Source organism: Cebidichthys violaceus, unplaced genomic scaffold, assembly GCF_023349555.1.
Source record: "Cebidichthys violaceus isolate CVI_PGR_0920_01 unplaced genomic scaffold, fCebVio1.0.p SCAF_41, whole genome shotgun sequence".
In the NCBI taxonomy this organism is placed as follows: Eukaryota; Metazoa; Chordata; class Actinopteri; order Perciformes; family Stichaeidae; genus Cebidichthys; species Cebidichthys violaceus.
The window spans coordinates 478,425-492,067 of record NW_027176606.1 but is presented as its reverse complement, the minus strand read 5'-3'; the positions used below and the strand labels follow the sequence as shown (position 1 = coordinate 492,067).

Below are 13,643 nucleotides of genomic sequence, written 5' to 3'. Positions count from 1 at the left end.
GTTGTTTAACTACGAGCTGAAGTTAAACCAGTTGTCACTAAACAAACAGTGTAACTGTATGGAGGGGAGGGAAAAGACACACAGAGGACGAACCGGATAAACTCCCTAAAAGTGAGTAAGACAGAAACATCCCACTGGAATCTGTTGTCACTTTTATTTTCTTCTCTTCTTTGGAAAAAAAAAAGAAAAAAAAGGATGAAAACATCCACCAGAGGGCTCCAAACACAACTTGTCAGCATTGAGAACTAATTTTCTCAGCGCTTCTTTTTCTTCTTCTTTTATTTTTTGGTCACCTCTGTTGTCATTGTTCTTTTTTTTTTTTTTTTTAAATGTCACAAACCACGATTCTGTTCTGACGGGTAGAAGATATACTGCAAATGTGACGTTGATACAGAGCTACAGAGCGTCTCTTCTTCTTCTTCTTCTTAGACATGCTTGTACTTCAGAGCACAAATGTTGAAAGGTGCCTGCCGTGAGGATAACGCCTCTGACCAGACTCTTATAAATGTCTGACCACAGCATCATTCAGGGGGTCGGAGGTGACCTAAAAACTGAAACAATAAAAAAAGGGAAACAACCGAACAAAAAAAAAAAAAAAAAAAAGTACAGAAATATTCTTCAAAGACTCCTGCAGATTGGCGGCGCAGGAACAGGGAGGATCGTTCTCTCCTTGACGACTTCTCGACCGCCGGGTGCTCGATTTGGCCCAAATGTGAATGCAAATACTTGTAAGCGTGTAAACATGGGATTCTTTTTGAAGTGGATAAGAAATTTGGGGTGTTTGGTGTGTTCTTCTTTTGAGGAAACGGAGCGCCTCAGGAGGTGTTGGTGATGGGTTTGTATTTCTTGAGGCGGGTCCACTGTCCCGTGGAGTAGTTCATTTCGAAGACGGTGTCCACCAGCATGGTGGTGCTGCCGGTGCCGTCGGCTTTGGGCAGGACCTCCGTGTGCTCGCTCAGCTTGATCTGGATGATGTCCCCCTGCTCCGGGCACGGGTTCTCTGCAAGACAGGACGTGGTTACTATTGGGCCGACCGGGTCTGTGGGGTCGGGTTTATGACGGTGTCGAGCGTTTATGCTAATGAATTAAATGATTTAACTCCACGACAGACTGGTTGAATACTGGGAATTTAGATACCTATTCTTCCTAAGGTTCTTGCCCCCCCGGTGAGCTAACCGAGAGTTAACCGTTAACCTGGAGGAGGTGGTTGTAACGCCCGACAAGCCGTCCAACCGCACCGACAACCGACGCTCAAACAGATTAAACCCACGCAGCGGACGTCCAACCGAGAGCTTATAAAACTGAAATGTCTAGGACACAATCTGACCCGCTGTTTAAAGTGAACGGGGTCAGCTCAGGCTCACTTAAGGTGGACTGAACTTTAAGGAGGACCAGCGGTTAAACAGTTAATTGTTAACATCCCTGGGGACAAGATGGATTACTTATGCTTGCACATTCGGAGCAGCTTAGTGAGATTACTGCTGTACCTCTGGATCCAGCCATGAAGCCCAGGATCAGGGCCTTCTCTGGTCTGGTGACCTTGTTGGCCGTCTTGAACATCTCCTGGGCCGCGTACATCTGGTCTCTCTGAGGAGCAGAAACAGAATATTCAGCCGGCTGAGAGGAACACTGAGGAGCTTACACACAGATCCAGTGATACAGAGGAGGAGGAGCTTCAACGACCCGGCGCTCTCAGTTCCCATCTTACCGTGAGCGACAGATTCTTTTTGGGCTGGGGCTGTGCCGGCATAGGGGTGGGTGTCGGGGTGGGGGTCTGAGGTGTGCTGGGAGGCTGGGTGGGGGCCTCCGGCTGGCTGGCCGTCGCAGCCGCCGGGGGCCCGTTGCTGGCCGGGGTGGAGACCGGCGTGCTGGGGGACGTGGGGGTCGCGGGGTTGGCCGTGTTGCCTGCGTTGTACATGGGCGTTCTCTGTTTGTACTGGCCCGGTAAGGTGGCGGTGGCGCCGGCGCCCGCCGTGGCCGACTCCTCCGGTTGGCGAGCCGACTGCAGCGTGTCCCGTCCAGAACCACCGGCGTTCGCTTCGGAAGTGGGTTGGTGAAGGAAAGACATTGTGAGTTTGACGTTTTCTCTGCCTCCTTGAACCAATACGTGCGTGAATGCATTCAGCCCTGGCTGCATGCCAAACATCTACACAAAGCGTGGTGGTTTTTGTCTAACCTGGTTGGGCCTCGGAGCTGGGAATGTAAGAGGAGGAGGGGACCATGCTGGGTGTGGCGGGGAGGTAGCTCGTCGACGGCAGAGGATTCTCGTTCAAAGCCCCGAGTTTCTGAAAAAACAAAAAGAAACAGCATTCGTTAAGATAGACCCAGAGAAAAGCCGAGTGGGACGGCGAGAGAGAGGGGGGGGGGGGGGGGGGCTTTAACACGCGGAGTCAAGCACCTGTGCAGAGACGAGGCCGGCGGCGTAGTCGGGCGTCGTGTTTTCCACCACCGCCGCAGCTGCTGCTTCTTCTTTGGCTGCTTTCTCGACAGCCTCCGTTTCTAAAAAAAAAAAAAAAAAAGCAGAAGAAAACATTAAACACGGACTCATTTCGTGGTGGAGCTCTAAAACTTGGGCTGATGGAAACATAATTACCCAAAGTCTTTCTCTCCTCTTAGCCTCTCTTCCAGCTCCGACCATATCCAGCTCGGAAATATCTAAAAGCTGAAAAGGACAAAAAAAAACAAAAGTTAAAATGACTTTAAATTAAATACAAAATAGATGATGCATACAAGTATATATTTATTTTACCTTGACCCCCCTCTCTTTACGCAGGGGCGTCCGTGCTGGGGCGATAGGCGTGCGGTTACTGGGGGGGCTGAATATACTGGGAGCGGTGGGACTGCGGAACGGGGCCTTGGGAATCCCCTTGAGAGGAGCTGTGAGGCAAAACATCGACACGGCGTCTCAGCAATGGCTACAGAAGTTAGAATACGACGTTTCCTGGCCACAGCTGGAATAAGCGATGTTCATGACGGTACTTTATTAAAAAGCACTGACAGAGCAGACGTGTGGGATCTTTAACTCACTAGTAGTGTCAATCTTTTTGACCAATCCTCTCCCTTTGGCGTGAAAAGGCACTCCGGCTGTCTTTTAAGCTGTTGGGCCGTCTCTGTGGCTGGAAAAGAAAAGATACAAAAAAACAATTGCATTTTACTTCAGGGGAAACTCAACTACCTCCATGGGAGAGTCAAACTTGTGTAATAATTGAAGTTTGTAGTAACTTACATTTCTGGAGCAGCTCTGCTCTGAGGGTCGCACTCTTGGGCTTCCTCTTCAGCTGGAAATGTTTGACGGGGGGTGTGAGGGGTCCCACCAGAGTGGTTAACGCACTCTTGTTCAGGTACTGGCACTCCAGAGGAAGCATGGCAGAGGCCTCACACTCGCCCACTGAGGAGGAGGAGGAGGAGGAGGAGGAGGAGAGATTAAGCGGCTATTTACCACAGGACAGATCACTTCAGAGTACGGTATATCTCCGTCTGTGGCTGCTTTAACACTCGCTTCACAGCCCAGACATGTCCAAGTTCAGCGTATATTGAATGTTAGGAAAATACATTAATGGCTTAACCAATATGACATTCCCCACCTTTCTCCCTGAGCTCTCCAAGAATATCCTGCACATTTGGATTCTGCTCCTCCAGGTCCAGATTGAGAGAGCCGGTCTCTGGGAAGGACTTGAGGATGTCGGCGACCATCAGCACCCACGGCTCTGAATCCACCGTGGCCAGCTGGATGATCTCCGACAGGGCCTCCTTCATCTGGGGAGAGAAGAGGACAAGTAGTGACCCCACTTTAAGGAACAAAGAGACCAACGCCTGAGAACAACTTATTATTACTGTTTAACCAACTATGTTTGTCCCATTTCCTTCTTTTCCTTTAATATTCTTTGATCTTTAGGTTCAGTTGTTTGCAAGTTGAAGGCGTCACCTCGATCTCTGTGCTGGACATTTAAGGATTAACAGTCCAGAGACTAATAAGCAGAACAATCAACAACGAAAAACAAACATTTCTTGCGGCCCTAATGTCAAGCAGTTTAAATTAGCATCACTTTGAGCAGCTACAAAACACAGTAAATGATCAGAAATACTACATACAAGGGAACATTCTGTCACTATTTATTATCATACATACATTTCCATCTAGCACTTGTGGACTGTGTGGAACTTTTACTGGTAATTACAATGAGGTTCTAGAGCTTTTACACACACACACACACACACACACACACACACACACACACACACACACACACACACACACAGATATATAATCTCAATACTTCTTCCACCACTAGATATACTACACAGTATATTATATTTGAAAGTAGTGGAAACAAGAGACATAGTAAAACAAAAAAAAAGGTCAAAACAAGTATTATAAATAAGTATTAAAGTAAGAAATACACAACTAAAATATGATGTATACAGGCAGAGTAATTGTAGTGCTGCACAGTGTATTTATATTGCCCAGATGTTGAGTGCTGTGCGGTCTACTGGGAGCAGTTGTGCATTATGACGGGTTTTAGATATGATGGTACCGCCCTCCAGCTCAGTCACTTAGCTCGGCTGTGCCCATCCCACCATAATGTCTGTCGGAGAACCTAGAGGCTAATGTTTCCCGGTCTAAACCACCGCTGAAAAAAGCGCTAGTCTGCGTGTTAACGTCAAGCAGTTAGTCGTGTAGCTGCATATATATAATTCGTGTAGATGCTGTTCTCCAGAAACCGAGGTAAAAAAACGTCAGGACCAGTCGCAGCGGTAACAGCGGCTTTGTGTTTCTTGTATTTGGAGTTATTAGCCTTCTTTAGCTGTCGTGCTAACAGCTAAGCTAACCCACCTCGTCAACGGTCCGCCGGGGGAGATGCAGCATCCCGAGCAGCAGCTTCAGCTTCACCGGCGGCGATAAGCTGGAGAAGCACAGCCGTATGTTGTCTATCACCGACACGGTGAGCAGAGAAGCGATGCTGGGAGGCGTCCACAGCTCGTCCGTGGATCCCAATTTGTTGTGAAGCCACAGTCCCGTGTCGCTGTCCTTCATCGACGCCATCTTGGAAAAAGAAGTGTTTTTTAGTTCGGGCATTTTAACGGGCTACCTAAAGACAACAGTCAGGACCCCGCCCAGTACGCAGAGGTCGGGGTCATTTGAAAACATTGAACCATAATGAAATAAAAAATAGGTATAATTCACATTTTATGTTTTGTTTGTCCATATGTTGCATGTTTTTTTTTAACAAAGTGAAAGAAGGGTGAATTTTACTTCACAAATGTAACTGTGGGTAAATTAGCTGACAGAAAGATGCATATTATTCAGTTTGTGTTGTTCTTTAGTGCCTTATTTAGAGACCATGTCTTCTAGAGACATTACCTATCATAGGTGGCAACGGAAAAGAAAATGAAAGACATCAAAGAACATTAGATGTAGCAGTATTTGTATTTACTTTGATATAATTAAAATACAAATGGCAAAAGTATTACAATATCTGCAGTTACCAAATATTTTATCAATGTATTATTGTATTGTATGCAACCATAATCAAAAGAAGTATCCAGCTCTCATGAAAGTAGCAATACTGCATTGTAAAAACTGTAAAAAACCCAACAACAACAAACTTCTACTTTATTTATTATGCCGAGCTAAATGGAGGCTATTTAAAACTCCAAGTGTAAAAGTAATATTATGTAGAAAGGCTTATAGTGTTATATATATACTTACTCATGTAATAGCATGTAAGGAGCAGTATAGACATGGAGTAAATGTGTACTACTTTATAAACGTTGGATACTTTAATCTACAACACATACTTTATAAACTGACCCTATGTTTGGTATGTTAAATCATCAAGTACAAAAATGTACTTATTTCCTTCCCACACGTGCGAATAAGCTGGTTACAAATCTATAAAGACTGTTTTACTTTCACTTTTGTCAAGGCCTTTATTTTGAACGTTTAAACCGGAAGTCTTGACTCTGGTCCCCCGAAGCAAACGTTATACGAGCCACACGCATGCGCACTGCCTTACACTACATTAAACAATCCTAGGTAGGCATCTTGCGCTGATCTCGCGTACGGCAAAATATCATCGACCGATTCACGGTAGGTTGACATGCAGCTTGTAGAATAAACAGTAGTTTTCCTCCTTAAAATGTGTTTTTAAAATAAATGCATATATTTAACAATTAAAACGGGAGTGTTTTCAGAACAAAGCCTGTGGGATTCTGTTATTCCTTTGATTTGCGGTCGACTAGGACATTTTTCCGTTGCTGTGTTTAAACACACACACCCGCACATTTTGTTTCTAATTCCTCCAAAAAAAGATAACTGACCGCATCACCACCATGGCGTCCGGTGGATATCTCCAGGCAGCGGTGCTCCTTCTGGCGGTGCAGCTCCTCTGTCTCCGTGCAGCTGATGCGGATCAGGACGCTGGGACTGTCATCCCTGCAGAAAGTAGGTGGATTTAAATGTGACATTTTGATTTTTTTTTTTTTGAATGTCCAGTGCAGTGTTTTTTGTGTGTGTGTGTGTGTGTGTGTGTGTGGGGGGGGGGGGGTTGTCAGGCACAGAGATGTGTTCCTAGTCTAATGATAGCAGGTCCCCACAGAGATAGTGGGAATTGTAGGTCACCCTAACTGGTGTGTGTGTGTGTGTATCACAACATGAAAATGGGCCCGCTCTGCTGCTGTGAGACCCATTTTATCATCTCCACCGGGTTCAAACAATGTAAATGAAATATTAGTAGCCCTCCCTAGTCAAAATGAACAAAAATCAACGTAAATAGCTACTTAAAGCAAGACTTTGCACATTTAAAAAAAGAGAAATGACACAATAATAATTTTACAAATTAAAGCAACTCATTCAAAATGTCACCGGCTTAATGACCTGATGTGAGTCTCTTTATTCCAGGTCGCCCATGCGTGGACTGTCATGCATTTGAGTTCATGCAGAGGGCTCTGCAGGATCTAAAGAAGACCGCGTTCAACCTCGATGCCAGGGTAGGTGACGTCTTCTCCTCCCGTCGTTCCCTCCTCACGGTTCGGTCGGAGACATTTGTCACCTCCTATGTTTCAGTGTTAAACGCTCGTGATTCAGCAGCCGATGGGTGTCTGAACAATAACTCTATTAATGATAACTTATAATTGGTTTTTAAGGTGATGGCTGGTTATTGGAGTCATTTTACATACATGGTATTTAATGGGATCTTATGTGGTAGGTTTCACAATGAAGTATTAACAAGTATACAAAGTGTTAGTCTTTATTTATATTAATGTATCTAGCAAATAATACATTAAACTTTCCATAATTTTGTTAGTATACCAAAAAAAGCAACATAAGTTTCTCCATTGCAATGGACTAACCCACTAATCGTTATAGAAATAGAGACCTGATACTTTGTTGATTAATATTATTATATTACATAACAAAAATGTACTGTTTCAATGTCAACAATGAACCTTTAAAGTCAGTAAATAATGTTGCATTGCTATCTTTACTGTATTTTACTGCATCATCTTTCACTGATCATCAGATTTGAATTATCTGCAAATAAAAACAGCCAAATAACTGTATTACCCCCAAAATACAGCCTTGCGTAGTGTCTGCAGTGTTTGAAGCCCCAACAACCTCCAGCAGAGCAAAAAAACAAAAAAAGAAAAAGTTACGATCACCTCATACTTTATTGGTCCTTTTAGTTTAATTAATCAAACAGAAACGGTAAAAGAGACACAATTAGGATGAACGGTATAAACTGCAGCGTTGAGTTGAGCTTGTGTTTGCATGCAGTGACATGTTGTTGTTGTTGTTGTTGCAGACGGAGACGCTGGTGCTGAGGGCCGAGAGGAGGGCTCTGTGTGACTGTATGCCCACCAACTCACTGCGCTGATCCCCCCCCCCCCCCCCCCCCCGATCCAAACCTCTACTCGTGTGCAGCGACCGTCATCTTAACTTATTCACGCAATAGGCACTTTATTTTACTTTCTCTCATATCGCCGTCGAGTGACGCTTTGGTTTGAAGTCATGCATCAGATGATTGTTGTTTTAGCCTTATCCGAGACGACTTTTATACCACTGATTGTTTGATCGTTTTCGTCGCCGCGGGAGTCGGGTCACTCCTCATCCATCTCCTATTTAAGCATAAAGTATTTTTTGTACTTTTTAGTATTGGACTGTATAATGTAGATACGGTAGAATGCATCGACACATCTCCTTGTTGTATGAGATTAATGTTTACAACGATTATACACATCAAACTGTAGCATCACACGGGGTTTATTTAACTGCTCAAAATATTTCAATAACTGTTTTAAATTGTTTAACCGATTTTCAGGCTGGCTTCTTCTCCCAAAAAAAAAAAGAAAAAAAAGGGGGTTGGGTAACTTATTAAAGAAAGTTATTTTCTTTGTGATAAACGTAAAAGATTTTTTTTTGTTTTTTGTAAACAAATCAGCAGAAAGAAAATTCAAACAATATTTCCAAACTTTGTTTTTAGATCTTGATTTAGCACAGCACTGTAGCATGAATTTACAGCACTTTTTGTTCACCTACTGTTAATGTAGATTGTATGTATAGATTCTGTAAGTGTACACAGGTCTTATGTGTCTGACGGAGGGTTATGCAAGAAGATAGATGTGGAACAAATATCGTATGAAATGAACCGGAGGGGGAGCAGAGCAATGCTGGCTGCAGCAGGAGACATGGAGATGGAAACAATACTCGTCTTATTGTTGCTTGTTCATGAACAGTGTTCTTTGTTAACAATATGTCACACAACACCCCAACTATTGTCTTAATGTTGTTCCTATCAATAAAAACAATGAATGATCTGCACGGTTTATTATTACTTTATCTGGCTGGGATCTTTGTCACAGATCAGGAACTGGAATAAAGAAGCAGGTTATAGATATAGATAAAGATATTTATATAAATGATATAACAGCATTTGATGATCACAATAGTTGTTTCATTTTCTGTTAATTGTCTACATCTCTACTTCTTTGATTCAATGCTACAGATCTTATTTCCTCATGTGTTATCAATGATAATATTAATATATAATATAATATATTCATATTCTTTAAAACCATATAACTTACATGTATGTTGACATATAAGTGTGTGAGTTGCAGATAAAAAACCTAAAATGCTTATGATTGAAAAAACGTTGCTGTTTTTATGCTGAGTCGATTTCCAGTTCATCATTTCAATTATTTTTAAAAAGCATAAAATGTTAAATACTCTCTGCTAAATGAGCCAAAACGAAACCTCTTAAAATGTCACATCGGCATTTCTCTCTTTCTTGACATTCGATACTAAACGATTCATCCACTAAATCCATTTGACAGATTAATTGACGGGGAAAACAACACCTTAGTGCAATAAAACAAGTATCAAGTGTTATTTAAAGAGTTTACGATCAACTTGGGAATTGAAGGCAGGTTAATATACGCTAATGGTAGAGCTCCCTCTGCTGTTAATATCCATCACAGATTATGCTTTAATATGTGTCCAACACTCTGTGAGAGCAACACCTTGAATAACAGCAGCAACTCTCCCTTCATTTATTCTGCAGAGCAGAGTGTGTGTGTGTGTGTGTGTGTGTGTGTGTGTGTGTGTGTGTGTGTGTGTGTGTGTGCTGCGAGTCACATATAAGTGATGTTTTAAGTTCTTGCTGTTTTAGCTGACCTCATCCCCTTCCACACACATCTCTTTATTTATTTACAACAGGGATTACAGCATGGAGGGGGGGGGTAATAATAATAAAAAAAAAAACCTGCAATACCCGTATCTGCACCAGCAGGAGGAGCCCAAAGTAAAGGCATGCCGCCAGCTGTGTCGCAGCAATGCAGCACTCTCCACACTCCCAACTTCACCCCATGGCTGTAAATGCAGATTGGGTGAAATACTGTAAGATGCTACGTCCGCCGCCGGAGCGCCTGCAGTGACCTGGCAGGGATGTCAGCCCCAGAGGCTCCACCGTGTTCTGCTTTCATACTGCAGCACAGCGCACACGCAGCCCAGATCACCCGGGACGCTCCAGTTCTGCTGCTGAGGCAGCTTTAAACAACCAGACTCCTGCTGGTTTTAAGGAGCGACTGAGGGGGGGTTGAGTATGCCGGGACACCAAGTATACGCTGAATCACTCTGAAGAGTCCTTGTCGTCAAGCAGCCTCCACTTTCTTCCTCGCTCCCTCTCCCACTCACTCACTGGTACAGAGGCCTTTCCACGTTCCTTTCATCTGCTCCTGGAGAAGCTCACCGGATCGTTCAAGCTGTTTGAAATTCTCCGGCAAGCGAGCAGAATCCTCAATATTTTCTTCCTCTTTTTTTTTTTTTTATCTCACTTTGACATTTGCCGCAGAAGTTCGCTCGCCTCGCCCGACTGTAGGGACTTATTCGGCCCAGCAGACGGCCTTTTATACACTATGTTGAGTTCTAGTTAACTGTTTGAACTCTTCATAGAGGACCTTTAACTAATTCAACTATTTATTGATGACCTTTACCGAGGCTTCAACCAATTAGCCAACTGTTGATGGGGATCGTCCCGTGTGGCCTGTGTGGTATTTCGACAAATAATCCATCAAGTGGCCACCCGATCGCTCAAGTAACATCCATTTTGGGATAATGTCTCGATGGTCACCCGAGACTCATGCCTGACCTCAACCAACCTGCGAGAGTTTTGCAAAACCGAGGGCCGCCATCTAGACCTGCGCTTTCTCAGACATCTTGATATCGGAGCATTTAGTTGTGATGGAAACCAGATCCTGAGTTCCGGTTATTTCTTTTCAGTCGAGATATTCAGATTTCTACGCGGAGCTGCCCGTCTTTTGTGTGTCTGTGAAGGACATCAAACGTAAAGTACGAGCAAATAAACGCAAAACTGTAGCAGAGATTAGTCTTAACACGGTTTGGTCATCGTTAAAAAAAACAAAAAACGATCAAACGAGATGCTACAAAACAAAGAGCAGCAGCTGGTGTGAGACGAAACTGTGAAAGAAATAAAGCTGTCGACCAGCTGGTGACGCCTCTGATGAGGAAGTAACGCTGAAACAAACCCCACATGAGTCAGTCACCACTGGATTGATGAGGAGATCAACACGTCAAACCCCCCCCCTCCCCCCTCGGCCTGGGAGATGTCCATTATCAGGAATCAATGGGAGGCCAGAACCGCCTGACGCGCAAGTTAATTCAGAACATCTTACTCAATCCCCTGCAGACGTTAACGCGAGTCACACCAGTCTCAGAGTTTGAGGAACTTTGAGGGAACATAGGAAGAAGTCTCATTCTCCTTCGTATATATATATATATATATATATATATATATATATATATATATATATTTACACATACACTACTGTACATCTAACCGCTTTTATTCAGCGCCCAGCAGCTCCGTACCGCCGCTCTGTTTAGCGCGAGGCAACAAGAGGACGCCAGAGAATTGGCCCCTATGTTAGCAGGGCACCATGAATAAGTGATGCGCGTGATAACACATTCATTATAGATGTGAATATATTTCTGCTGGTCCACTATAGGTAACTGATCACATGACGACGCTAGAGAACGTACGATCGCTGATAGAGGAATAATAAAATGTACCCAAAAGAGACAGAGAGAGGATTTAGAAATAGTAGAGCTTCAAAGTAAATGTATTTGTTATTAAAGACCCTGAAGGTTGTCGTCAATGTTATGTATTAATCACTGCATAATAAGCAAGATTCAGCGATGAAGTCATGATTCTATTTAACTATATTACGGCGCTCTTCCTTGTTTAAAGCACAGCAGTCTCGCCTCAGCGCTCAGAGCGATCCGTGTTTCTTTAAGTCTAGTGCTCCTGCAGAAGTCATGACTCCTAATGACGCTTCTGCTGCTACTTCTTTCAGTGCAGATACTACAACTGGGTGCAAACTGCTCTTCATGAAGCCGGTTGTACTGCTTTGTGAACACCACCACTTTGGCGAAATCTCGTCACTAAACAGTCCCTTCCTTTATTATCACAGTATTAAAAGGAAGAACTGTGCCAGATAGTAGCAGCGGTGGTGCCTAAAACTACTCCACGCATGGTTTGTCATGTTTCCTGTATCTAAACTGTGAGTTAAAACCTCCTTTCCCACCCTAAGAGCATGAAACTCCTCATCCCTGAACAACAGGCCGCATTCATGAGACGTCTTGATGCTGACATCATTCACGGCAACGAGGTCAGAGGGAGTTCCTCCCGTTAGTCAGGGTTGCTGCTTCACGTGGGGAGTCTTGAGAGAAACATGATTAACCGTGAACTCGAGAGCTTATTGGTGGAATAGCTGGTGGTAGAAGAACGCCTCATGAATGTTGCCTCAGATCAAACTCCTCCATTTCGTCACAAACCACTTCAGGTTCCAGTATGGCTTTGTGCTTCAGACCTGCGACCACAAGAGGGAGACAGGGAGTCAGACCTCTCACGCACACGCACGCGCACGCACGCACACACACACACACACACACACACACACACACACACACACACACACACACACACACACACACACACACACACACACACACACACACACACACACACACGTGATGGATGATAATAAAAGAAGAACTGAATGAGTAAAACATAATCGGGGACACAAATAAAACATTCTGTCTGTAGGAAGCAATTATCAAAAACAAAGAAATATTAAGTCTAATGATCTACTTCTTTAAATCAAAGTAATATCTAATAATATGTCTTGCATTAGAAATGGTATCGTCTGATATTGTTTGCCTCATTACTTGTGAAGCACCCACGTTCTCATTGATATTCAGAAATCATAACTTCTAAAGGCAGCTCTAGTATTTATATTTCTCTCTTTCCTCATACGGCAGCTTGTCGCTACATTAAAATTAGAAATCCGATTATACTTGAGTGCAAAAAGCTTTTTTTTTGTCATATGTTTTCAGGGAGGTGGATGGATCTGCTGAAGCAGGTGGGTCCAGGAAAGATCCTGCCTCCGGCAACAACAACAATACTAAAGCTTAGGATTGGTTTTCCACCAACAGCTAAACTTTGGAAAAACCAAGATGCAACACGACAGTGAGCAACGTGTGGATGGGGTGGGGGAGGGGCTAGAAAGGGGGGTCCTTTACATGTGCTCAGGAGCAGAGGAAGGAGAGTAAACAGTGGCATGATGACCTTTAGAGGCGGGGGGGTCGGGGGGGGGAGTCCTCAGGTTCAGGAAATCTCAAAGTGTCAGAGGTCACGCTCAAGATTATTAGAACAATATGTGGCGCTCTGTCTGCAACGAGTCTGTTCATGTGGAGAAGAACCTACATCGACATACAGCAACCATGTTGCCTGGTGTACACTGAGCAACTAGAGTACGAGTGAGTATTATACTCAAAGAGCTGCTAGTACACAAGGCATCTACTCTTTTACGCATGACTGGTATGTCATTATTTTATTGTTATAAATACATATTTTTATTTTTTTTTTACAACTTTCCCGTTTGTGTTCTCTTGGTTGTGACATTACCGACAGCACTTGAAGGCTGCACTGCCAGGAGTCAATCAAAAAAAAAGTGAACACTGCGCATGCTCCCGGAGCATCTTCCCACTGCTCGGCATGGTGAGATCCGCTGCAGAGCAAGTGCTGACGCGCGTGAAAACCATCTTTTCGACGCATTTTTGC

General features: G+C 43.8%; 2 protein-coding genes across 2 annotated transcripts; one reads left to right on the top strand and one right to left on the bottom strand.

The window, feature by feature from the left end:
* Positions 1-718: 718 nt before the first annotated feature.
* On the bottom strand, positions 719-5,044 carry nelfa (negative elongation factor complex member A). The gene is given in 12 exon segments (XM_068728186.1): positions 719-1,000; positions 1,488-1,587; positions 1,709-2,037; positions 2,177-2,285; positions 2,399-2,505; positions 2,599-2,662; positions 2,750-2,877; positions 3,028-3,093; positions 3,096-3,116; positions 3,227-3,388; positions 3,585-3,756; positions 4,835-5,044. Coding segments are annotated over 12 exon segments (1,653 nt in total). The 3' UTR covers positions 719-815.
* A 943-nt stretch (positions 5,045-5,987) lies between these two features.
* nicol1 (NELL2 interacting cell ontogeny regulator 1) lies at positions 5,988-8,817 on the top strand. Its single transcript, XM_068728238.1, has 4 exons — positions 5,988-6,091; positions 6,313-6,445; positions 6,902-6,990; positions 7,806-8,817. Exons 2-4 carry the CDS (start codon positions 6,334-6,336, stop codon positions 7,875-7,877), a joined length of 273 nt encoding a protein of 90 aa, XP_068584339.1. The 5' UTR covers positions 5,988-6,091; positions 6,313-6,333; the 3' UTR covers positions 7,878-8,817.
* Positions 8,818-13,643: the final 4,826 nt, after the last annotated feature.

What these genes read in the sequence shown, in the direction of transcription:
- nicol1 (XM_068728238.1), top strand. Translation starts at nt 6,334, where the DNA reads ATGGCGTCCGGTGGATATCTCCAGGCAGCGGTGCTCCTTCTGGCGGTG. An exon ending in GACTGTCATCCCTGCAGAAA is followed by an intron (nt 6,446 to 6,901) that starts GTAGGTGGATTT and finishes TCTTTATTCCAG; the next exon opens with GTCGCCCATGCGTGGACTGT. An exon ending in CGTTCAACCTCGATGCCAGG is followed by an intron (nt 6,991 to 7,805) that starts GTAGGTGACGTC and finishes TTGTTGTTGCAG; the next exon opens with ACGGAGACGCTGGTGCTGAG.